At 49.7% G+C, this 24,532-nt stretch overlaps 1 protein-coding gene across 12 annotated transcripts in view; it reads left to right on the forward strand.

Moving 5' to 3' along the window:
- The window catches only part of RBPMS (RNA binding protein, mRNA processing factor), a 173,605-nt gene that overhangs the window by 143,914 nt on the left and 5,159 nt on the right, over positions 1-24,532 (forward strand). For 3 of the 12 annotated variants that reach the window (XM_043560750.1, XM_043560791.1, XM_043560781.1), the window contains 2 exons: positions 3,020-3,150; positions 6,936-11,054. In XM_043560750.1, coding sequence (XP_043416685.1) covers positions 3,020-3,150; positions 6,936-7,193 — 389 coding nt within the window. In that variant the 3' untranslated portion in view covers positions 7,194-11,054. Of the gene's footprint in view, positions 1-3,019; positions 3,151-5,857; positions 6,085-6,935; positions 11,055-14,016; positions 14,151-15,990; positions 16,061-23,147; positions 23,252-24,532 lie in introns of those variants that run through there. The other 9 variants (XR_006294271.1, XR_006294273.1, XR_006294278.1 and 6 more) reach the window with 7 other exon arrangements.

Consider the following 24,532-nt stretch of genomic DNA (forward strand, 5'->3'; position numbering starts at 1 on the left):
GGGATTCTGGGGAAAGTTAGTTTGAAGAAAGGGTTCCAACTGCTTTTATTTTGAACTTTGAAAATTACTGTTCTGTAACATGTGTTCCAGTTCAAGCCTCCTTTTTGCTCATGGTTTTTGTTTTAGTGTGGCAAATACTGGAAGGATTGGGAAATTTTAGATCTAGTTCCTATGGATATTTCCTAAGTTTTCCTTTAATAAAGAAAACAGTGGTGTATCTTTAAGCAGCTTTTAAAGTTTTCCACCAGGCCCCATTAAGTCTACCAAGCATTATTACACACTAAGTGCTAGTCTCAGAGCTGGCGCCAGGGGTGCAGGCTGGATCCTGCCTTCCTGAGCTCTCACTGGCCAACCGGTGGGCACTTGGTTTTGAGGACTCCTCCTCTCCCCAGTGCCCTCCAGCTCAGAGCGTTTCCACTGGCACATTTTGAGCTCATCTTCCTCCCGACCAGCCCACTCTGCTGCACATCTCTTGACATTTATGGTAACTCCAGATTGCGTCACAAGGGCAGAAGGGAAGGGTGGTGAGATGTGTGACGGGATTTATCCAATGTGAGTTCGCTCCAGTCTCTCTTAGGCCTTCACTCCACTACCTGACTTGTACTGTCAGCAGCTTTGGGTTGGGGACTTTGTTTCCAAACGTCCCATTCTGGGCTAGGTTTAGTGCAGATGCGGGTCAGTGAATAGTCTGCGAGCATCAGTCTAGACCCAGTGGGAAGTAATGCTGTAGGATAAAAATGTAGAAATGTCTGGAAATCATAAATCCCATCTGTCAAGGCTGAGATTGAAACCCTGACTCCCCCTATCTCCACTATCTCTCTCTCTAGGATCAGATAGCTTTTGCCAAAAAAAGTTTTATTTAATTCCGTGGGAGTGCTTGAATTTATGCCCCATTTCTAGGATCAGATATCATAAAAGACATTTCATTTTTAAAACTTTCACCCCCAACTTGGCCAGTTCCTATTAGGCAACAGGATGAGGAAGGGCTGCCATCAGGCTGCAGGCCCTGCATGCTCCTCTCTGCTGGCATTTAGAGTCTCCTGCTGTCACAGTAGGACTGAGCAAGCATGGGCTAAGACATTAGTGTGCTGGGTCCTGAGACTTTCTTGACTTTTTTTTTTTTCCTTTTTTTAAAGGCTCAGAATGTCTTAAAATAGCATGGTAGCTGAAATAACAGTAACAACAACAACAATAATAGCTTGCCATTCCTGAGAATGGTTGTTTGTTTGAAATCCGAGGCATGGGTTCTGGCAACAGTTTCCACAAGCGGGGCTCCCACAAGAGTTGCTCTAATGGAAATCATATGGTCTCATCATGACCGGAAACACAGAGGTCTGTTAAGCATTCTCCCAATCCCTCTGTTAGGAATTTTCTTACAGAAGCTTCAGACACCTACATACCCTAGAATTGGAAATAGGTGGTGTAGACCTGATCATTTTAAAGAGGCTTATCATGCTACTGTTATCCCCTTCAAATAATATCAGTCTACTCTTTGAGCTAGGCTTTCCAGCCTGGATATGCAAACAGTCTGTATTCCCATCACTAAGTCCTGAGGAGGACATTTTTTTTTTTTTTTTTAACTGCCTTGTTGAGAAAGGGATTCGGGGAGTCCGGCCAGCCATGGTTACAGCACTCCACATTGTCGAGATCCACAGGCTGCCTTCTGAATGGATAGTCCCTAGTAAGCTCTGGAATCTCCATCTTTTCAGAAGTTCTTGCCATGCTGGCCAGCTGTGGAAAAACTCCCCAGGTTCACATGCACCTACAGGCTCTGCTGCTTTCCGGTTGCTCCGTACAGCAGTTCCCACATCACATTCAGGGAAGTTCTGTTTCCAGCCCCCTTCCCACACTAAAAACCCTGCCCAGAGCCAGAGTTTTGGCAGATGGTGAGAATGAGTGAGACCTGGAATAAGCAGGCTAGGGTGACTTCTTCCATGTGGGAAGGAGTGAAATGACTTGATTGACCTTGGGTCACGTGCACTCTAGACTTCTGGAAAGTCCTGAATGGCAGAGTCTCTAATGGCTTTATAAGTCACCTTTTCCTGACTCCTTCAGCAGTCCTGGGTAGCATCCTTGGCCTACTTGATTTCAGATTTTGACAGGTGATAAAAGCACATACTGAGATTGCTGCTTTACAGAGTCCAGATTCATAACTATTGACTGATGTTATTTTTGCCTTTGCTGAGACGCTCCCTCATGTGTTTGCTGTTACTTTAATGGATTGCTTCCTGATACATTCTGAGCCCCGGGCACTTGCCCTTCAATCTGGCAAACTGCGGCTTGACCTGAATGGAATCAGATTGAGACCAGTCAGTTGGCAACATGACTCACTTTTTTTTCCTAGAAAATATAGTTTGTGTAAGCAGTGACTGTGAATGTTCTAATTTGCATCTTTGTGGAGCTTAACTTTAATCAGGATACTCCAGCCTTTTTCACTTCTGTTCTCTGAATTTTTAACATTTTAAATGTCTTGTAGGCACAGCGTCTGGCTCTGTGCTTCTGAGTGTTAAATGGGTAATGCTTGGTGATCATGACTTACCGGTTAGTAGTAATTACACTTCTAAGCAGAGAAGTCCTACAGTTCAGGTCTGTTTGGGTCCTGCCAGTAAGTCATTATTCTCTCAGAGACTCTGCAGTGGGTTTTCATGGGATATCTCCTACCAGTTGTCTTTCTTCCTCTTTTCCTCGGAGGGCCACGTGTGCGGTTTTGTACAGGAAATCCCCACTGTTCTTGTGTTCCCCCAGCTCCAGTTGGAAAGACATCAGAGTGTCCGGGGCAGAGCCCAGGCCCGACATCTCAGCAGGCCAGACAGGCAGCAGATGCCTGTTGCCTTTTTTCACTTTGTATTTACCATTCCCTTGCTTAGAGTTTGGGGACCAAAACCAGCAGGTTATTAAAGGAATGAGAGTAATTTGACTCCTGACATCGATTGGGGCTCGGGGTTATTTGGTGTTTTGTTTCTGATTTGAAAGCAGCTGTTTGGTAACCACTAACTCTTCCCTTATTCTTTTCTTGCAGATGAGCTCACAGTGCCTGCACTTTACCCCAGTAGCCCTGAAGTGTGGGCCCCGTACCCTCTGTACCCAGCGGAGTTAGCGCCTGCTCTACCTCCTCCTGCTTTCACCTATCCCGCTTCACTGCATGCCCAGGTAATTTATACCCATCGGCCACGACTTCACTCACTCCACCACTGGTCCTTTCAAACCCGGTTCCCCAGAGCACACCGTACAACTAACACCTATCCAAGCTAACAGACCCACCTGCAGGAGATTAATGATTCCCTCTCAATCAAGCTGACACTCCAGGACTTGGGGATCATCTGACAGCAATGATATCACCCACTGCCTGATGTTTGCCCCAAATGACACCTCTCTCTTCCTTAATGATCTCACCCTCCTATCACACACAAGAGACTGGGCCCAGCCAGCTAGAGGGCGTCACCAGACCATAGTCGTGTGTGCCTGGTTGTGCGGAAGGGCTGCAGACGGAGGTGTCCACTTGTTGCAGGACTTACGTGTCTGTGTGTGAACCGGTGTATTGAGAGATCTCTGCTGTCGCGTTCCCTCAGGTCTAGTGACCAAAGGGGAAAGTTGGGAGCTTCCAGGAAGACCGCGTGCTGTCTTACATGTGTTACAGGAAAGATTAAGGGTTCCTCTTTCCACTTTTAGGAAACCCTGTATAAAAGGAGGTACCAGTGTAGTTTTGAGAATGTAATTACAAGTCAAGGTAAAGGTCTCTGATCTGACCCACTCCTTCTCAGTGAAGAGTAGCCTGAGTTTTATAAACTCCCTTGTTTCTTCACAAAGATTACTATCTACATACCAGCCTTCCTCTTCCCCTGGAAAAAAAATCTTGCTCTTAGTTTTGCTCCTAGTGCAAGTAATAGTAATGAATGTTCGGGTTCAGAGTGACGATCAACAGCAAGAGAGAATATAGATTTCATTTGTCGTAGCACACGTGGAACTCTTTCTAAAAGCAGGAAAGCCTGGTTTCTGAAAAGCTTTGGCCTAGACAGACAGGTGGGGTCTTTTTGTTTTGTGTTTATTTACAAGGCTGGATGAAATACACAGCTTCCCAGAGTACTCTTCCTTCTGACTTACAGCTCTTTCATGTTGTACAGAATTCACCGTGTTGTATAAAACACGCACGGGCGGTCCCCCAGCTGACATCCTCACAGGCCACGGGGTCAGGAGTGTTGGTGGCTGCCTATGCTCCCATTCTCTTCCAGCAGGGTTACCAGTGAGTGCTTTGTGCACATGCTGACGACCCAGCTGCCCAGGCCCGTACAAGCAGACTGCGGAGAGAGGACCCAGGCACCACCCGGTGTGGTGACCCTCGGTGTGGGAAGGGGAGGTAGAAAGCAGTACCAGTAGTGAGGGAAAAGTAGATGGTGGTGGTGAGAGCACCGGGCACAGAGCATCACTTCTGGTAGTAGCAGTCCTAAGACTGATGACCCAGGTTCCATCCAGATCAGCTGTGCTCTCTGCTTTCCCTTCCCTTCTCTTCCCTTCCTGCCATTGCTTCCACCTTTGTCTGTGTCAGTGCTTGGTCTCCTGGCAGGTAGCAGAGGAGCGAGAACGGACAAAACTTAAGCCAGTGGACATATCTTCTGCTGAGTCCTCGAAATGTTCGTAGTGGCCTCAGGGATAACTTTGTCGATGACTGGGAGCAACTCAAAGAGGCCCCTCTGTTTGTGGGCCCGCCCCCATCATCCATGGATAAGTCTTCGTTCCTCTTGCTAGAGTGCTTAAATACAGATGGACAGTTGAGGCAAATGTTAATACTATGAAATGGTGCCAAGTTTGTGGAGTCACCTGAATATTGATGGCTTTGGTTAATCAGCAACAAAGCCTTTCACCGTTATCTGGGAAAGGCAAGAATTGACATTGGCCAGAAAGGACTGGGAATGGTAGTTTTGGGGCCCTAACATCTGGGTAACTTGCCCTTTATGTAACGGATGAAATCCAAAGTATATCTGGGGTTGTGGGAGAAGGAACTAAAGAGTCTTAAGAGATTAGAAAGCCCATGCCGTTGTGACAAAGGTTAGGGAGAGACAGTGCTAAGATTCAGTGACTCGACCATTTGACTAAACGGGATGTGTTGCCCATGGTGGCACCCTCCCCTGTGAGTTCTTCCACGATCTCAAGATTCTCCCAACCTGGAATCCACTTGGCTCTGCCACATCGGTCCTAGAGTTGGTGGAACTCTCATCTGATACCAGTGAGATCCTTGCGCTCAACCCCACAACTTGTTTGGAGTCATTCCCAGTGACGCTTGGGTTCTGTATCCTAAAGGCTCGTGAACAGATGTGGTTATTTAAATTTCTTTGTCCAATATGAGAATCATGGAATGAACTGGTAGGGGCTTTACCGATGAGCAGGTCTGGCCCCTTTTACTGTTGAGGAAACAGACTGGAGAAGATGGAGAGAGTTCTCCAGAGTTGCGAATGGCTCTGCCATGACTGGAGCCAGGTCACCTGACTCCCAGGCCTTGCTCTTTCCACGCCTCAGTGCTGGCTCACCAAAAGCTTAACTCTTTGATGCAATTTTGGAAAGGCCTCACTCCAGTGACTCCTTGGATCTTTCTTCTCTCAGTAGATGAGAAGCCTGTAAGAAGAGACTTGGAGGCAAAGACAAGGGAATCAGAACTTAACCTTCACCCAAAGGGTCTGAGAGAATTTTTATTAACTGGAGGTAGAGCAGTGGGGAAGACCAAATGGAGCAATGCCCTTAGTGGATGATTCTGGTTTTGTTTGGAGATCTTACTTGTATGTCTTTGGAGAAGCTTTTATATTATTTTGTTTTTCTTAGCAATGTTGTGCTCTGTTTTGAGACTTGGATTTTTTTTTTCTTCTAGTGTTTCTCTCCTGAGGCAAAGCCCAACACACCTGTCTTTTGTCCACTTCTCCAGCAAATTAGATTTGTCTCTGGGAATGTGTTTGTAACATACCAACCTACTGCAGACCAGCAGAGGGAGCTCCCATGTTGAATTTGCTTGTTAGCTACTTTTCCCCGTTTTGCAAAAATTATTTCTTGGTAACATTTGAGAGATTTCAATAAAAATTTTAATCCGAGCAAAAATTATCTCACGTAGACTGCAGCGTTTTGTTTTCATGATGATGCGAGTTTGGAGCTAAGATGTTATCTCTGAGATGGTGGGAGAATTGGGCCGCCGTGGCACTGATCACACACTTCGTGGGAGAGGGCCTCAGAGCACCCAGGGAGACTTGGCCCAGAGTCGAGGGCTTGCTGCCGCAGCCAGTCTCTTCTTGGGTTCCCGAACCATCAAGAGCTGCGCACTGGAAGATTCTCTTTCTAGCATCTGTGGGTCGCCTCTACCTGGAGATCTTGCTTCAACGGGGATGGTGTGTTGGCTATCGGAAGCCTGTTTGAAGCAAATAGATGTGCTTTCCAGTCTGTCCGCCCTGATCCAGAGGAAGGAGGACCCAGGGGACAGAAAGTGTCATTGAAAACAAGTTGCGTCTTCTAGTTCTACTCCAGCTTCCATCTGTGGTCTGGTGCCTCCGGGTCTAAATTGAAGATGCTTATTTGACACCAAATCACAATTCTGAAGCATTATTGCATAAGGCATTGGGACTGTAAGCTGCAGTACTGCCTTATTAGTTGTAGAGATGATGCAGCCAACAAGTGATTTCTAAGATCATTAACATTTTTAGACATGATCACCCTGTCCTTGGTATTTGAAATGTATTAAATATATTATGTAAGTCACTGTGAACAGGAGGGGAGGTTTCATCCATGGCTTTTAGGAAAGTTAGACTTTCAAAAGAACATAGTGGTTCCTGTCACATCATACTCACACATCTCCGCTTTATCAGTCTGGGTTCGGTTTTGCTTGTTAGCAATCATTGGGTCTTGTTGCTGACAGGGCAGAGAGGAAGCCAACAAAGTGCACTGTTCTCATTACATTCTAGAAACAATACCATTTACCCTTGACCAGAGCCACGTTGTTGGGCCAGAAACTTCTACAGGTAAGTAGGGCTCAGAGAGCAGGTCCCGGTTACCTGTTTCTCCTTCAGAGGCCTCATTCGCCCTACGGCAGATCTTACAGGGCTTACGACTGGAACCCATCACCTGCACGTAAACAAAAGGTTTTAACATCCCAACACAGACCTCCCAGGGTAAGACACGCCCCTAGGGAGGTGCCTTGTGACACATTGGAAATACTTTAAAGGTTAGACCCAAAATCAATGTGAAAATGGACCGTGGGAAAGTGACCCAGGCAAACGGAAGAAAGATCACGGGCGAAGACGGGAGCCAAGGATGGTGTGCGGGCACTAACTCCAGAGCTGCCCGCCCACCGCCGTATCCAGGCATTGACTCCGCAGCAACAGGCAGCTTCTGAGAACTGAATCTTGAAACTTTTTAATGAAGACAAATTTTGTTAGGCACCTCCTCTGTCACTGTGCCCTGTGGAGATGACACCAGGGCAGCTGGTGTGGCATGGGGTATGATTTAAAATGCGTGGCCCGTGAGAGAGGGAGCGTCTTGAGGGAGCTAGGAAGCGGGGCAGGTGTGAGTGTGCACTCCGGTGAGCACACGGCCCCAGAGCATGGCGGCGGCGTGCCCTGCCCAGGCACGTGGCGGGACTCCCACAGGAAGGGCACTTTATTTTTCAGCCTCTGCCCTCCTGCTCAGAAGGCAGTAGCCAGTGCCGGAACGGTGGTTGGTCCTGTAGTGGGACTGGTGAGCAAAACCCATGGGAGGGGCTGCAGCACCATACCCGGCTGGCCAACCTCCCAAAGGTAAGGGAAGAGTCGGGAGATTCGGGGCGTTTGCTTCTGTGCCTCCCAGATGGCATCAGCACTTCTCACCTGAGACCCTGGTCCCTCGAGGCCTGGCTTTCTCCAACGGCTACTGTCTCCCTGCAGTCCAGGGCTTGTGAGTGTCTGGGAGACCACAGCTTTGAAGGACTGCAGAGATTGCTTTTGGGGGCTGATCAGCCCAAGGCTTTAAATTGTTTGTAGACATCGATGAAACTATTAATCCTCTGACATTTCCCTTTCAACCTACAGCTCCACGAAGGCCACACTGTGAGGAGAAACTGCCCCTGGGTGCTCTGTCTCCTGAGTGTGCTAGCCTTGTCTGCTTCTTGATTTGGTTAGCTTTCTGGTCTAGGAGCACCTGGCTTAACTCCCCCCGGAGGCCGGGCTAGGGCAGGCAGGCTGGCCCGCTGTGAGCTCCGGGAATGCGTCTCCCACTTAGGAGCACAGAGCCCCCTTTCTTTGGCCAGCACTGCTTCTGGACTGTTTCTGGGCCTGGCCTTGGAAGGGTTGGAAGTGAAGGCTATGGAGCTTCATGGTCAGACACTGGCTCTGCCATTTACGAGCTGCGTGACTTTGACTGAACAAGTTCCTTAACCTCTCTGGGCTTCAGTAAAGTAGGACTAGTAATCCCTCATGTAGAACAAGAGTGCCTGGCACATGGGAAGGGCTTCATAAAGGTTAGCCTTTCAAGGAAATTTCAACAAGGAGAATTTCAACAAGGAGAATGAATCCCAGGACTGGCTACTCGTGAAGCTGTGATAGTTCAAGCACGAAGGGCATCTAGCACGTCTTGACACTTGATGCTGCAGAGTCCTCATGGCTTCAGCCAAACGGAAGGCCAGAGGTCGGAAAGAATAAACGAGACCTCGAGGGACAGCCACCAGTGTGACCACACCTGCCCTCCATCCAGCAGTGGAGTCCTGGAGCTTGTGTCAGCACCGGGAGGACTTGTCCCCATAGGAAGTCTCCCCCCGAAGCTGGGTCCGGACACGCCTGCTGGGAGAAAACCTCTCCCTGACAGGAAATAGATCAAGAGTGGGAAACAGCTGAACTCCCAGAGAGACCAAATGGTTCCTGTATGTTGCTTTACTCAGACCCGTTGTCCCTGAACTTTCCAGCTGTTGTCTTATCTTGCTTTCCTATCAGAGAAACTGGAGAAGAGAAAGACCCGCAGCTCATCCTGCCCATTCCTCCCCGGATTCTCTGGCTCATTCTTCCCACAGTCCATCCGGTAGGATTCTCCCCAGCCTCATTTCCAGGTGGCAGAGTTAGTTACCTCTCGTGCCTTGGCTGAACCATGGCCTGTTGCTGAACCCCCAGGGGATCCCACCCTGACCAAGCAGGTTCCCTCTCCTTCCTTACCTTTTCTGTCCATCTCATCCCCTCTGCTGTCTGGTATCTGGAGAACTCAGGGGCCCTCACCTCACTAAGGCAGTGAGAGACATAAACATCTGGCCTGTCCTCACCAGCGTCTTCAGAAGCAGGCCAAAGTCAGTTCACCAGAGTTAATGGGGTAGATGTTCCTTTAGCCAGAGCTGTTGCTACTGAGACCCAAACCTCACCACACTGCAAGCAGCTGTTCAGAAACCTGAATCAGTCCCCTAGTGCTCTATGGCCCTGGCCATGGTTGTGGATCCCAACAAGAGTCCTCGAATTCACCATGGCCATGGTTGAGAGCGTGGCTCAAAGTGGGCCTCTTCTTGTCTAGGGAGCAGCAGGGTTACCTTCATTTGGTGCACTGTTTTACGGGTTTCTTACAAAGCATGTTTCATTTTGTCCTTTGTTAAGGCTCAACTTTCTAGAGCCTGCGTCTTCTTCCCCAACCTCATCAGCAGTGAGAGCCCCTTCACAAATAATGTGGTCTGACCACCGCAGCACCATGGTGCAGAGGCTCCGACAGACAGGCTGATTTTAATGATAATTTCCACCCACTCTGCTAACTTTGGGATTTTAAGCAAGCTCATTTTAACCTCACTGAACCTCAGCTTCCTCATCTTTAAGTGGGAAGAATGAGTAAGTACCTACTTCGTGGGGTCATGTTGAGGGAAAGAGTAAAATGCTTGGCATGGAGTTGTAATTATTAAGATAGCTCTTCTATTTCCTTCTTTTTGTCAGAACTTGATCTGCCACGGCCCAGAGGCTCCTGAGCCCTCCCTTTGTAGCATTAGAGGCAGTTAGGATATCGGGACTCAAGACGAGCACCCTAGCAAGAGAACCCTAAGGGCCCGGGCTTTATTCGCTACCAGAGCAAGAATGGCAGCCTGTGGCTGTGGCACTGAGGGAGGCAGGCGCTGAGTTTTGGCCTCCTTTCCTAGGAACGGGCACCCATGTACCATCCAGAAGTACGGGAATTCTAACTGCTTTGGAAACAAAACCAGGGCTACGAAGAAACTTTGGAAATATACAATGTAGCCTTCATAAAAAGAAAGTGAACTTTTCCTTGAAGAAAACCAATTCTGACAGGGGGGAAAAAAGAAAATCCACTCCAAATGGGATCATGTTTTATTCAGGATTTGTGCTGCCAGTGGGGGAAGGCCAGAACTCCGTGACAGGATGGGAAAGTGGGACACCCCAACTTCAAGCCTCATCCACTCTGCCATGAAGTACTTCTCGCTTCACCGGGCTCGGCTCCTGGGACCTCTAATGGCCCTCGATAGCAAACATAGTTAAAAATTAACAGACTGACAGAATTAAATATGGATGACAAGCAGCCGCTGTGGACTTAATCTGACACAGGATGTTACATGCTTGGGTGCCCTCGACCCGAGTGGCGTCTTGAGTGAACTTCTGGGATGTCTGAGCACATTTCACATGCCTCTTTGGAAGCAAGAACCTGGCTTGTGCTTAGGACAGACGGGGAAAGAGTCTAAAAGCTCAGGAGGGAAAATTATCTCTGAAGCCTTACGTTTAATTAAGCCCAGCCTTGACTGGTCTTAGCAGGAGGTCTAGACCTTGTCGCTGCCTGGGTCCAAGCCCCAGCAATGTCCCCCCAGTTCAGATGGGGAGATCTTGCAGGGCTCTGGGCTGGGCTGGAGCATCCTGACCTTCTCCAGCCAGAGCTTATTTGCTCACTTCCTTTCCGGAGGTCAGGGTAGGTCAGACGGCAGACTTCACCTCTGGACCGATTCACCGTAGACCTTGACATTTTGCCTAGATAATGGCAACTTGTTCAGTGGCCCTAGGCAAGGAATATTAGATGCCAGACAAGTAGTAAAGAATGGTGAGTGCGTTTTTTGCCCTCTATGTCTGCTGAGAAAGAGGATGGGCTGGCAGTTTGGTGTGTGGGGGGGGTGTGGTGGGGTGGAATGGGGGAAGGATGTTCCTTCAGAGTGATCCTCAGTGGGCCTCATTTCATGAAGCAGAAATTCCTGAAAAGTGTTTTTCCAATTTTGGTGGACACTTTATGGCAGGGGGCAGGAGTGCAGTTTTAAAGAACCCTATAATTCCATAAAAATGATCGTTTTTTTGTACAGCAGATCAATCCAGTCTCTTTGATGGATTTGTAGTTTCTTGAACCACGTGTGCTTCTGGCTTGGCTGCCTCTCCTTAGCCTGGAAGCCTTCAGCACAGTGTGCTATAGGATCTGACCTGCTTTATTTGGTGATGCTGCTCAGAGTGGATCCTTAGGCCTAGAGCGAGCAGGCCAGGGTTGGTTAGAACTAAAGAATGTGTGAGTGTCTGGCTGCAGTTGGTTCAGTGTGGGGAAAACCCCAGCAGGGTAGACAGGGTCCATCTTGCAGACAGTGTAGAAACGTGAATTTCCATGCCTTCAGAAGGAGAGCCTGGCTCTGAATATACGGTGCTAGGGAAACCTGTATTCACATACAGCATCTCCGTCAGGAAAGGTGAGAAAGTCTTCACTGTGTCTTACAGATTAGGTTAGACATCCAGAACACCAGCTGGGCTGGTGGTCTTCCCACTGTAATTAGCTGTGTTAAGAGCTAGAAACTTGGATGCCATATTGGCATGCCTCAGCTCCTTGATCCACCAAAAGTCACCCCTGGAAGGGGCCTTCTCAGCATTCGCGGGTGCTACGTAATAAAAAGATTCTGTGGTCAGATAACTTTGGGAAACCCAGGGTTAATAAGTTTCTTCATTGTGGAACTTCTCAGAGTCTGTAACGTGCTTAATGTGTATCTCGAATCTGCCGAAGGGGCAGAGACTGCATTTCTCTCAAACTTACTTGACCACAGAGCATCTCTAGGCAGCCTGCTTCCAGCCACACTTTGGAAACCTCACTCAGGAACAGTGTGAGTCTCAACTTGGGTGTGCGCGTCATCATCTCCTGAAGGGCTTGGTACATGCAGCTGCTTTGGTTTCTCTCCTAGGGTTTCTGCATTTCTGACAAGTTCCCAGGTGATGCTGGTGGGCCAGGGACCACACTCAGAAACACTGGTCGTAGACTTACCCCTTTCTTTCATGGAGAAGGAAACAGCTAAACCAAGGAGTATTTACTAATGGTCACTACCCTTAATTGAGCGAGGCACCTTGGTAAGCACTGCTCACAACTGTTTCTAAAGGCAAGTGTGAGGATGGCAGTCAGTCACCAGAAGGAGGTAGTACAGTCAGTGCAAATAATTACACTGTGCTGTTTGCAAATCACTGCAGAAAGACTGGTCTGTAGAGACCAGTCCAGGTCCTCCTGTCCTTGGCAACATGATTGGAAATGGGAATTCTGTATCTGTTTTAATTGTCTGGGCCTTAGTTTCCTCATCTGTAAATGGAAGAGGATAGAAATTACTTTTATGGATACTCACTACTTTTTCTAGCATTCCATTTTATTTTTGCTCTGAGTTATTTCTGTTTCTGGTGCTCTCCTCTCCTGTCCAACCTCTCAGTAGTCACAGGAGCTGGTGCCGTGCTGAGGTGTCAGAGACTTCAGTGTTATCCTACGGGGGCACCGTGTTTCAGAAAAGCCTGCCTAAAGAAGAGTGATGGTAGAACCCCAAACAGTGCCCCCCCAATAGTAAATTCTAGTGGTAATCCCTTAACTTTACTGGGTAATGAACTCATGGTAATCGCTAAATTCTCGTGGAGAAGCGTCCCAGGGTCTTGTTGCTTCTTGACTTGCAGGTCATAATCTGATGGCGTGTTTAGCAGTTTCTGGCACAGAGTCAGTGTTAGTTTGGATCATATATATCATTAAAGGTTCTTACAGGGACTTGAGAAGCTGCTGGGATTGTAGGCAGGGTTGTGAGTGGGCTGTGTGTGCGTGTGTGCACGCGCATGTGCGCACACGACAGGATCGTTGTCTTACGTGGAAGGTCAACTGCATAGACTCATTCCTGCTGAATTGCCCATGGAGAGGGAGTCCAGGGAACCACGAGTTTCCCCAGCGTTTATGATGTACGAAAGCAGCCGCTAGGCGATGGGCAGGAGTGGCTACTAGTGATCTGGGGCCAAAAGCCACAGCAGAACAAGGAGCTCGAGTGGGTGTCCTCCCCACCCCCTGGAGGACAGCAGTGGTTAGCACAAAACAGCTTATTCACCTGGACCAGCTGCCTGCTGGGAACTCCATTTGCTCAGTTTGCTCCTGAACTTCCCTACCTGCCCTGCTGCCCAGGAATGTTGGGGAGAAACTCATCCTTGCCTTGGGGGGGGGGGGGACGACACTGCCCTCTGTGGGCAAATGGGTGCCACTGCACCTCAGACCTGAAAGAGGGGCAGGCTTGGATGTCTGTGGAGTAAGTAGTGCAGTGAGAAGGGCCCACCTTGTTGGCAAGGGCAGTGGTGTCCAAGCCATGGTGCATGAGAGTCATGAATTTCAGGGCCTCTGTTGACTCCATCACCACCACATCCTCCCTGAGAATCAGCCAATGGGCTGAGCTGAGCTGAGTACCGGTCTATCCGGACCCCACAGCCCAGAGTCCGCCTGCTTATCACCCTGGAGTACTTGGGGGTTCTAGGCCAGGCTGACTACGGTGCTCACGTGCGAGGCTTGTGTGGGTGGCGAAGGCCCAGCATGCGTGACAGGTTAGCTGAAGCTGGGTGGGTGTGTGGGAGATGAAGGGCTTCCTTCTTGCAGTCACTGTCACCAACAGTCATGCCATCCACTGCGCCCCCACCCCCTGGTCAGACCTCCCTCTTCCTGTGTCTCTGAAACACCAACATGTCTTGGCCTCATGGGGCTCAGCGCCCCAGCCCCACACCCAGGCAGCACCAGTCGCCACCACTGTGCTCCCTCCGGCTCCAGCGTGCACAGACCCATCCCCTCCCGCTGTGTGTTTAGGTTCCCAGCCCCCCACCTGCCCCGGGGCTGTGTCCCAGTCCTGTCCTTTACCACCTGTCTCAGGAAGGCAGCTCCAACTCTGCCCTTTGCTTAGTGAGCAAGTGGATTCAGATGCACAAAGCCATAAGCCATGGGTAGGTATGAAATTTGTCTTCATCTTTCTGTCTTCCTTTCCTCCCTTCTGCCTTTTCCCCTGCACCCCTATACTCCTCCCTCCCCCTTCCTTCCCGTCCTTCCGCACTTCCCTCCTTTATTTCTCTCTCCTTTATCCTCCATGTGCTCCTAAATTCCTAAAGTGACCTCTTTTTTAGTACCTGCATGCAAAGAGTTTCTGGTCCCTTCTCTTAATTGTTACTGAGTGTTGGATGACCCTGGCCCTGCCTTAATGAGCGTTAGTGCCTGCTGGTGCCTCCCAAGGAACACAGCTTTGCCCCCTCACAGTGAGGGCGGGGGCAGCCCTCTGGAGCTGGTAACCTGATTTCTGGGAATGTCTGATACAGTCCCTCAGGAGATCCCCAGAATGATTCCTGGTATGGGCAGAAGCTCAAAATGCATCTGTGGACCTTTTAGGTTCCCATTTCCTGAATAAGTGAGGCCAGATGCTGCTGCCCCAGGTTGGGATGGAGTCTCCCGGTATGGCCCCTCGCCCTGACTCAGAACCAGAGAGGAGAGAGCCACCCTGTGAAGAAGTCCTGGGGTAGAAGGAAACACTAAGGACTTGCGCATGTGTGCCAGGACAGAAGGCCAGGGATCCTGTGTCAGCTTTGTCTAGGGCCCACTCCTGCACAGCCCAGCCTTTAGAATCAAGTTATGAGAGCTAGTGGAGCCTGAGCCCGGATCCTGACCCCACTGGGTTCTGTGCACATGGGGATGTCCTTCAGAATACCCAGATATCAGTTGATTTCTCCACCTCCCCCAGAATGCTGCTTTATTGTTTATGCTTTGGAGATGTAAGATGCCATGTGAAAAGAGGGTTCTCCAGCAAAGTCTGTTTTGTTAAACCATTGGAGTAAGTTTGTCAGGGCGAAGTTCCTTCCAGCATTGCATTCTACTCTAGAAACATGGGCCAGACCCAGGTCATAGATCCATCTTTCGCCTCCTGTCACCCTGGGAGGGAGCCACCCAGCCCTCCTGAGTATCTCTTTGGTGTGATTTGTTCTCTCTCCTCCAGGACAGAGGAGCCGTGGTGAATGGGCTTTTTTTGCCTCTGTCCAAAGGCTCAGGTGCAAAACGGACGTTGCCAACAGATGGATATCTGTTAAAGCCAAAGTGCACTTGCCCTTCTGTTGTTTCTTCACGTTTTCCTCAGCGTAAGACCGGGAACATTCTGCTAAGTGGACAGAGCATCACTTGATCCATTTGTTTTGTTGCTGGCCTTCCATTTTAGAAACCTAATGGAAGAGAAAGGGCTACAGGCCCTTCTCAGCAGAGTGAGCAGAGGGCGTGGGGTACCAGGTACCCCACAGTACCGAGAGGCCAGAGAACCCCTTTTCTAAAAGAACCAGGAGCAGAATCTCAAAAATGTGTTGGCCAGACAACTGGCATGGATGGGTCGTGAACCACCCCTTCCTTGTCAAAGCAGGTAGACGTTTCCACACCCTGCCTAGAAAACCATTAGGCAGCCTGCCTCCTAGCCCAGGCCTTGCTGAGTGAGTGCAGAAACGGACTCACTGGCCAGACTTTAGCCCAGCAGTGGGAGCATGGGAGCTGCTGGACCCGGCGTGCTCCAGAGCTGGATCCTCGCTGAGAGCTCGGCCCCTGTGTTCATCAGGGGATGTGGAAGGTTTCTCAGGGCCCTGTTCTGATACTTTTCAGCCCCTGGGGGGGGGCGGGGGGGTCCTGCCCACTGGTAAATGTAAAAGGGCACCATCTTTGAACAGTGAAGGGGTGGCCGTCCGACAGGATGCCCTGTGAGGAACAAGAATGTCCACTGGGAGCCCCGGTTCACTGCCTTCTCCCCACATGTCTTTCCAGATGCGCTGGCTCCCTCCCTCCGAGGCTACTTCTCAGGGCTGGAAGTCCCGTCAGTTCTGCTGAATACTATGTAAGTACTTGGCTTGAGTAACAGACCGTCAGGCGCCTAAATGCACCCCGTCCAAAGCAGACGCTGCCCTGCGCCCACAGCCGCCTCGCTACCTGCGCTCGCCCGCTGTCTGCCCGCCATCCGCCCGCCATCCGTAAACTCGCGGCGGAGCTCCTCTGTGGTGCCGCCTCTCTCTGGGAGATTTCTCCTGGGATCGAGGGAGAGGGACAGATGGTACTCTAGCTTAAGACACCGAGGCCTGGCCTTCCCACTTCATAAATCAGCAGCCAGTGCTAGTGTTCCCGTCAGGTGTCCTCACGTCTGGCTAGGAAACAGCGGTTCACCTGCTGCTGGCGTTGAACAGCCACCTTCGTCTGGTTACAGGTGCGCCTCATCCCCCTGTGCACGTAGTACTGTGTCGTGGGAGTCTTAGCGATTTATCAGAATTACCTTTCCCTGCATGCATGCACAGTAGAACTTTGAGTAAGTTCTAATCTTTCTGTAATACCTAATCTTTTGACTGAAGGCCAACAGTGTGCTGTTTCCAGTAGGCTTTCCTTAAAGTTTCTCATCCTGAAGGAAGCACTATGCTAAAATGGCATCTTCGTGCCATTTTATTTTAGGCCTTTTCCGAGAACCACCAAATGAGGGGTTTCTTTCTTTTTTTTTTTTTTTTTTAAGATTTTAAGTAAACCGTATGCACAACGTAGGGCTCAAGCTCACAACCCCTAGGTCAAGAGTTGCATGCTCCACTGACTGAGGCAGCCAGGTGCCCCCAAATAAATTCTTTTCCTGTAAACATATCATTTGTATAAAATTCCAGATGCCTTCTTTAATTCAGTATCTTGACTGAATTTCGGTTAAATACAAAGCACCATTATTCTGAACTCTAATATGGTGTGTACATTTGGGGAGTCTGCCTTAAATTGAGGAAAGTCTATGTAATGTTACAGTTCTATGGTCTACAGTTCTCTTAGTTTATATCATATCTTCACAAAACAGAAGAAAAACTTTCATGAAACTTTTCATGAACTAGACCTTCAGCCATTTAGAAATGCTTAAGAGTTCTTGTAAAATTATGTACATACCTCTACCTAATGCAGGGTCAGCACAGAGCATGACCTGGGGCTTGAACTCTAAGAAATAGATGATGAAGGGTGCCTGGCTGCCTCAGTCGATTAAGTATCCAACTCTTGGTTTCAGCTCAGGTCATGATCTCACAGTTTTATGGGTTTGAGCCCTGCATCGGGCTCTGCTCTGACAGTATGGAGCCTGCTTGGGATTCTGTCTTCCTCTCTCTTTGCCCCTCCCCCACTCACATTCTGTGTCTCAAACTTAAAAAAAAAAAAAAGAAAGAAAGAAACGGTCAGATTATGACCTGAGCCAAAATCAAGAGTCAGATGCTTAACTGAGCCACCCAGCCACCCCTAGATTCCTTTTCTAAAACTACTTGTATTTGTCCCTTATTCTGAAATTATGGTCCGTTATCTGTTTTATATGAAATGGTAATGTTAGTGAATGGCAATTCTATTTTAAATGTAGTTTCTTAGAAAAAAGTCAGCAGTCCATTTAAAAATTTAAAAAAGAATTTAAAAGTGTTACTGTTTTTTGAAATCTAAAAACTTAGCGTTTAGGGAAGACTTTTTCTTCCTGAAAAAACCATTTTTAAGCTTTGAGGTGTATTCTAGGGTGGGTCCATTACATCCAGGACTTCCCGATTCCATGTTCCACATCCATATACCCATAATTAATTTTTTAAATGGCGTGTCCCCAGCACTTGCTTCTTCACTTAGAAAAGCCTCAGTCATTTCATCATGAGGGACCTTCCCTCCATTCCCAGGATGATGCTGGTACAGCACTGTCATGTGGCTCCAGAAGGCACTGCTTGTGTGCACCTCTATGTCCCACGACTGTGCTCCTCTCAGCTTTCAGAGGCTGGTAGGTGTCCACCTGGAGGCGGCGTGGGTTAGGTAACTGGAGATTCTGAAGCTCACAAAGAGTTGATGGGTTGACATAGGTCTGGCATTCAGTGTAAGTGGCTGGTTGAAGAAGTTGTGGAAACTGGAAGAGAGGTGGGCAGGACGGAACCTCGAGGCTCACCAAGACGTAGAAGGTCAGCAGAGGATGAGCAGCTCATCGAGAATGAAGTGACCAGAGTTGCAGAGGAAGGCTGGAGCCCGGAAGTTTAGCAGCGGGGAGCTGCTCGGTGAGCAGTATCGAATGGTGTAGGAAGGTTGAGTAAGAGAGAATACACTTGAATTTGGCGGTTTCAGTTGGCAAAGTATAGTGGTGGCATTTGGCCTAAGGAAGGATTTTTTTAAGCATTTATATAGGCCAAGGGAAGAACGATCATTAAGCAGTTGCATGGTTCCAGCCAATAAGATCTCACTTTGTTTATACCCACCCACCAAGTTCCAGATCATCCTTCCCCACGGACCTATCTTACCAGAGATCTAGAGGCAGCAGTGGCTGCCGAAGAAGGGCGAGCTAGCAGTTTCCCCCTTCAGATGTGTGGCTGGTGAAACTGTCGGGTCTGTGTGCAGATGGGACGTCTCCTGTGGATGCATCGTTTGTTCTGAGCTAAACTTGGGCCACAGGCCTGACTCCTTCCTCGGGGTCTAGAGGGAGCAGAGGAGAGGTATTAGCAAAGAGGATGGATGATTGTACTCATTACCACCACGCTTGGGGGTCAGGACTCCAATCTCCCATCCTGCCTGAAGTTAGACCGGTTCAGGGTGGATCCATCACTCAGATTCCTTCTAGTCTCTTGGATCAAGTCCTTTCCAAGACAGCTAATAATCCAGGCCATGTAATTTTAGGGAAATGTAAATTAGAATTGAAAACCATGGTTCTGATGAATAATAAACGTTTTAGTATAAAATGAATCAAAAAGGCCAAATGTGGGATAGGTGCCACCAGAGGCACCACTAGGCCACGTGGCCTTCCTCCGTTCATCAGAGGAGACTTCCTTCCTCTGTGGAGAGATGGCACCCGAATAGAAAACTAGAGCAGGAGTGACGTCTGGTGTCAGATAGGACGACCAGTAAGCAGACTCAGATGGCCGTCACGTCCAATGTGTGGAGCACTGGGATGCCACACTTCCAGATCCTCAACAGTCAGGGCCTGTTTCGTAGGGGCCCCCCAGGGAGTTTTCATTTACTCACTTTGACCTATTTCTAAAGGGAAATCAGTGACTAGATGAGAAAAGTAAGCAAGCTCTTTATTCTGTAAATAAACATATATTATGTGTTTGCTATGTACTAAATATAAAAATGTAAACAAGGCCTGTGCCCCTAAGGAACTCCAGTTCTAACGGCTGGGCGTCATGGATACACGTTTTAAAGAGAGTTAGCACTCAGGCTGCTCCAGGATGAACCTGTTAGGAAGGTTCCAGAGGCACGTGTGGGTGTGCGTGTGTTTACTGTCATTGGTGGCATAAATAAGGCCATCAGAGGTGTAAGTGTAATTGGTGTTTTGGTTTGTTCATCATCTTGCTTGATGGTGTTTAGTCTGGCTACAAGCTATGTCTGCACAGCACTAGAGTTCTGCTAATGGTCCAGCCATGAGGTGGACAACCCCAGATTATGTGCTAATCATTGAAAATGATCCATTTTCCAGATATGTTGAGAACAGGAAAGCATGGGCAAGTTTTTTTTTATTTTTGAGAGAGAAAGAGTGGGGGAGGGACAGAGAGAGAGGGAGACACAGAATCTGAAGCAGGCTCTAGGCTCGGAGCTGTCGGCACAGAGCCTGATGCAGGGCTTAAAACCCACGAACAGTGCGATCATGACCTGAGCTGAAGTCGGATGCCCAACCAACTAAGCCACCCAGGCGCCCCTGTTTATTTTAAAATTTGGGTTGTTTTTTTTTTTGTTTTTTTGTTTTAGTAATCTCTACACAAAATGTGGGGCTCGAGCTCACAACCCTGAGATCAAGAGTCGCATGCTCTTCTGACTGAGCCAGCCAGGCACCCCCAGCATGAGCAGGTTTTTAGTAACTTTTTACAGAGAATGCGAGTTACACAGCTTTTCTTGTTGGGTATCCAAATATAGTTAAATAATAATAATAATAAATTAGGAGCTGGGGTGGATATGGGAGGGTGCTCTTTAAGAACTCCTATAATTTCCCTGGCCATGGACCAAGACCATAGCACAGAAATTATAAGCACATGTAGTTACAGCACCAACAAAGGAGCGAAGGACATGGCAAGAGATTAAGACTGGAATGTAAAGCTGTGTGTATGTATTCCTTATGTTTTGTTTTGGGAGGAACGGGCTAGTTTGTCTCTGGCCATGAGCACAAGGGTCTTGGGGATGCTGCCATTGTCCAGGGAGCCCCAGGCACTGGAGGTCACGACAGAGCTTGGAACTCAGCACTGTGGTTCCTGCAGGGACCCCTGCCTTCTCCCTAGAAGAGTCCCAGGCGCCATGCTTTCTGCCGCAGCTCACATGCCCAGGAACCAGGACGGTGCTTGTGCCTGAGTTGCCTCTCCCCTTCCTCCTGTTAACTGCGTCTCCTGTCTCACTTAAATTCATTAATGCAGTAACTTATCCAGTGAACATCTGCAGCAAGCAAGGTAGTATTCTGGCTGCTGAGGTTACAGGAGCAACGAAAGCAGACAAAATCCTTGCCTGCGTAGAGTTCGCTTTCTGTAACAGGGCCAAGATGGCTGATACACTACAATTAAACATAAGTAGTCAGGCGGTAAGAAGTGCTAAGGGGAAAACAAGCCAAGCGAGGGAGGAAGGTAAATGTTCTGGGCCGGCAGGCGCCGTATGTCACAGGAGAGCAGAGGGGCCAGGGTCAGCCTGGCCCTTAGCATTCAAGCGGAGACCCAGAGCTTCCCCAGAGCTATGTGGGTGCCCTTTTCAGAACAGACTCACTTAACTCAAGTTTAGAGAAGAATTTAACTTCTCCAGTCTTGTTGCCTTCCCCTTTGCCAAGCCACCCAGGCCTGTGCTGCAGCAGGCTTACTCTGGAGCAGAGAATGTGCCCAGGCAGCTTGCAGTTTAGCCCTGGGTGCCGATTTGCTTTCCCTGAGCGGCGTCTCTATTTTCCCAGTGAGGAGCCACGTGCCCTGGTTCTGACTCCCTGAGCCCGGGGTCTGGTAGGTTCCTGGTGAGTTGTAAAGGCAGGTCCGGGACTGTGTGCGGGGCACTCCTTCCAGCCACTGCCATGCATTCGCAAGTGCCCTAAGCTACGGCCACAGACATCTGCTAGCCACAGAAGCACCCACTGAGCTCATCTACAAACCACCACTGTCAGGAAGTGTGGCCAAAGCTGTGATCTCCCTGCTTTTGCCTGTTACCTGTTTTCTGTGAGTTTGGCGGGGAGAGCTTCAACACCCCTGAGCACGTGCTTCGGGAGAATTGCCTGACGGTCCCTGGGAGAAGTCAAAAGAGGACAGCTGCGTCTGAAGACCAGGATATAGGGTCCCGGTGCCTTCACAGAAAAGGTCAGGGCCACCTACGAGGGCCTTGCCCCACCCCCCACCCAACCTTCCCTCCTTCTCGGCTGGAAGGGGAAGTTCAGAAGGCCTGCGTGTTCACTGTAAAGTTGAAAATGAATACAATTTGGACTTGCCTCTGGTGTTTTATGCTTTGGGGCGCCCTCTCACGGGGTCCCTGTAGAACAGACAGGCGCGTGCACCGTCCCTGCCCATGGCGGATGGGGGAGCTGGCGTGACAACAGGTGCTGCTGTGGTGCTGCCCTGTGCTGCCAGACCCTGGGGGGATGTGGCTGGCGGTGGGACATCCTGAAAGTGCAGTGTTGGTCTGGCCTTCCTGGGAGGCACCCGAGGCGCCCTCCCTCGAAAGTTCTTGGCACGTGCGGATCAGATGGAGGACGTGCGGGGCGCTGATGGGTTTTGTTTGCAAAGACGCGTATTTTCCTGTCCTCAAGTGACCCAACCTTTCCTAGGAAACTGGAATTTCATCTACTTCTCTTTTAATATTTTTAAAGTGAAATTCTGGGGAAAATTTTCTTTTTTCCTTAGTTCTGTGAAGAGAGCTGTCCTGGGAAGGCAGGCTTTCCGTCAGCCTCACTTGTGATCCCAGAGGACAGTTCAGCCCCGGTCCAGTCTCCATCCGAACCCCAGTGGGGTGTGGGGGAGCTGCATCCCGTGCCAGCAAACCAGTGAGACCATAAGGGGAACCTGAGGTTTGCAGCAGCACCCTGTGCGCCCCCGTTCATGAAGCGCTGCGTGTCTGAATCGGCCCTTCTGCAGGAAGGAGAGTAGCACCGCCCGGGGCCGGACATTCAGGCCTGTTACGGGGAACACGGCCTCTGGCGTCCTCGTGCCGGGAGTCAGCTTCCTGCATCGGCCCTGGAATTCTCGTGAAAACCAGCTGGCTCAGAGGCAGTCATGCCTGCAGAAGAATATTAAGAATTTATGATTTGCTGGATCTCAGCACCTTCATATTTCAAAATTCTCAAACCCTAGGGAATGGGATATAGTCACAAATGTTTCGTTTTAGTTTTTGTTTTCCAGAAGGTACTTAGAGCAAAATCGAGCTCATTGGTGCATGTGACCGCACAGGATCCTCCTGGAGAATTGCTTTTATGGCCTTGGGCTGACCAAAGTTGTGGTCTGAGGCAGCTCCTGGAGTTGTTTGGGTTTGGGGCGCTTCCTTTCTTTGGGGGCTGGGGGAGGGCCTTCAGGTCCTGAGCCCTCTCCCCGATGGGGCTTCTGAGCGGTCCCGGGGACCCGGGTCTCGGGACTGTGTGTACACCTTTGCTCTGCCCCGCCACATGGTGGACACCCTCGTGCCCTTGAGTGAGTGTGTGAAGGCCGCGTCTCCCATGGCACGCTTCTCTCCGGGTGCCCTTCCCCCTGGGCGCCACACTCAACTGCCAGAGTCCTTCCCCTCTGACCACGTCCTGAGACTTTGAGCCGAGAGCTTCCGTGCCGCTGGCGTAAGGCCGTTCTCACGTGGTACCTGTCCCCCAGCTCCGCATCGGAGGCCTTTGGTCCCTTTGGCATTGGCTCTCTGCTCTTTGCCCTACAGAACAGGCTGGCCGTCAGGCCTCAGGGAACCCGAAGAGTGGGCCGGCCCCGGGTTGGAGGTCACTGCACCCTGTGAATGGCTGATCTCTTCCTCCATCGCAGGTTCCAGGTGTGTGATGGTGGCTGCGATCTGTCTTGTGGGTGTTAATGCCATCTTTGGTGGTGGCGACCGTACTCGAGCTGTTCCACGAAACTGGAGCGTGCCGGTGAGTTCCATGATCAGAGGCCGGGCAGGGCACGGTGGTGTCAGACCAGGGTGGGAGGTAGTCCCAGGCCCTGGGTGACAGGGCCCAGCGGTCTGGGTGTTCCCACCCCCAGATGGTTCTGATGGGTGCTCTGGGCGGAGACATGATGTGGGGAACGCTGGGGTCAGGGCTTTGCTCTCCATTAGCTCCTCCAGCCCCAGCCTGCATAGGGAAGGGCACCCTGGGAGAGCAGGCTCTCGCAGCACCTCACCCTTCCCTGGTGGGGCCGATGCCTGGCAAGGCTGTCCACACCGCCTTGGCCCACAGCCTGTGGAAGGAGCTGTTCCACCTGAGGGGGTTTACAGATCAACGACACTTTGCCCTTCGAGCACTTAGACCGTTTTTGGAAATTAACCATTTTCGTGAGACTCTTTTTTAGATGTAGTATGTATATATTCCTTCTGACTTATGAATCCAATTATACTGAACATAGTGCAACCCTTTCCTGATGACTCAGACATTCTTGTGACCCTCTTTGGGAAGAAGTGGTTGCCCTTGGGCACAACTGAGGTAGGATTCTTACTGAATTCCTCCGACTCTGGACTTTCCTTCTGGGTGATGAGGGTGATTTTGGTGATTTGGTGATCTGTTCATCTCTTCAGTTGATATCAGCTGTTCCTCCTTAATTCATCAGCTTCTAGCAGCATGTGTTGTCTTAAAACAGTAACGTAGCATTCCCAGAGGTGACCGGCCTGCCGGGTGCGACACAAGGGGCTTCTAGCCTCTCTGGAAAACTTGGCCTTGAACAACAGCCATGCCAAGGGCAGGCCAACGGCGGTATGTCTCGGCCCAAATAAGGCAGCAAATTTCATCCCTAAAAGGGGCCTGTCAAGAAAAGATGAGTCAGAAAGAGGGCAAGATTCCTGCTAAGGACAGAGAACCAAGCAGATCTAGCCAAGGAGGTCGTTAGCACATTTTTGGGACTTAGGTAATTTCTTGCTCAGAATAGCGCCCGTCCATTGGCAGACACACCTCGGGTGCCAGGTTTTGGATCCTACCTCCTCCTGCCTGGACAGGAACCCAGCAACCTGCACTTGGGGTCTTTTTCCCCTACTGATGGGTTTCTCCCACTGACCAAACTTACAACAGGTAAACGTTTTCCACATCATGTAGGGTGGCTAATATTTATCCCACTAATTCCAGAGCTTTCTAACACATCAGATTCTCCTTTTGCCATGGTTCTTTTAGTAGCAATGCCCATGCTGTTCTTACCGATATCACCTGGTAAAACTTTCTTAAAAG

This window comes from Prionailurus bengalensis, chromosome B1 (assembly GCF_016509475.1).
Source record: "Prionailurus bengalensis isolate Pbe53 chromosome B1, Fcat_Pben_1.1_paternal_pri, whole genome shotgun sequence".
In the NCBI taxonomy this organism is placed as follows: domain Eukaryota; kingdom Metazoa; phylum Chordata; class Mammalia; order Carnivora; family Felidae; genus Prionailurus; species Prionailurus bengalensis.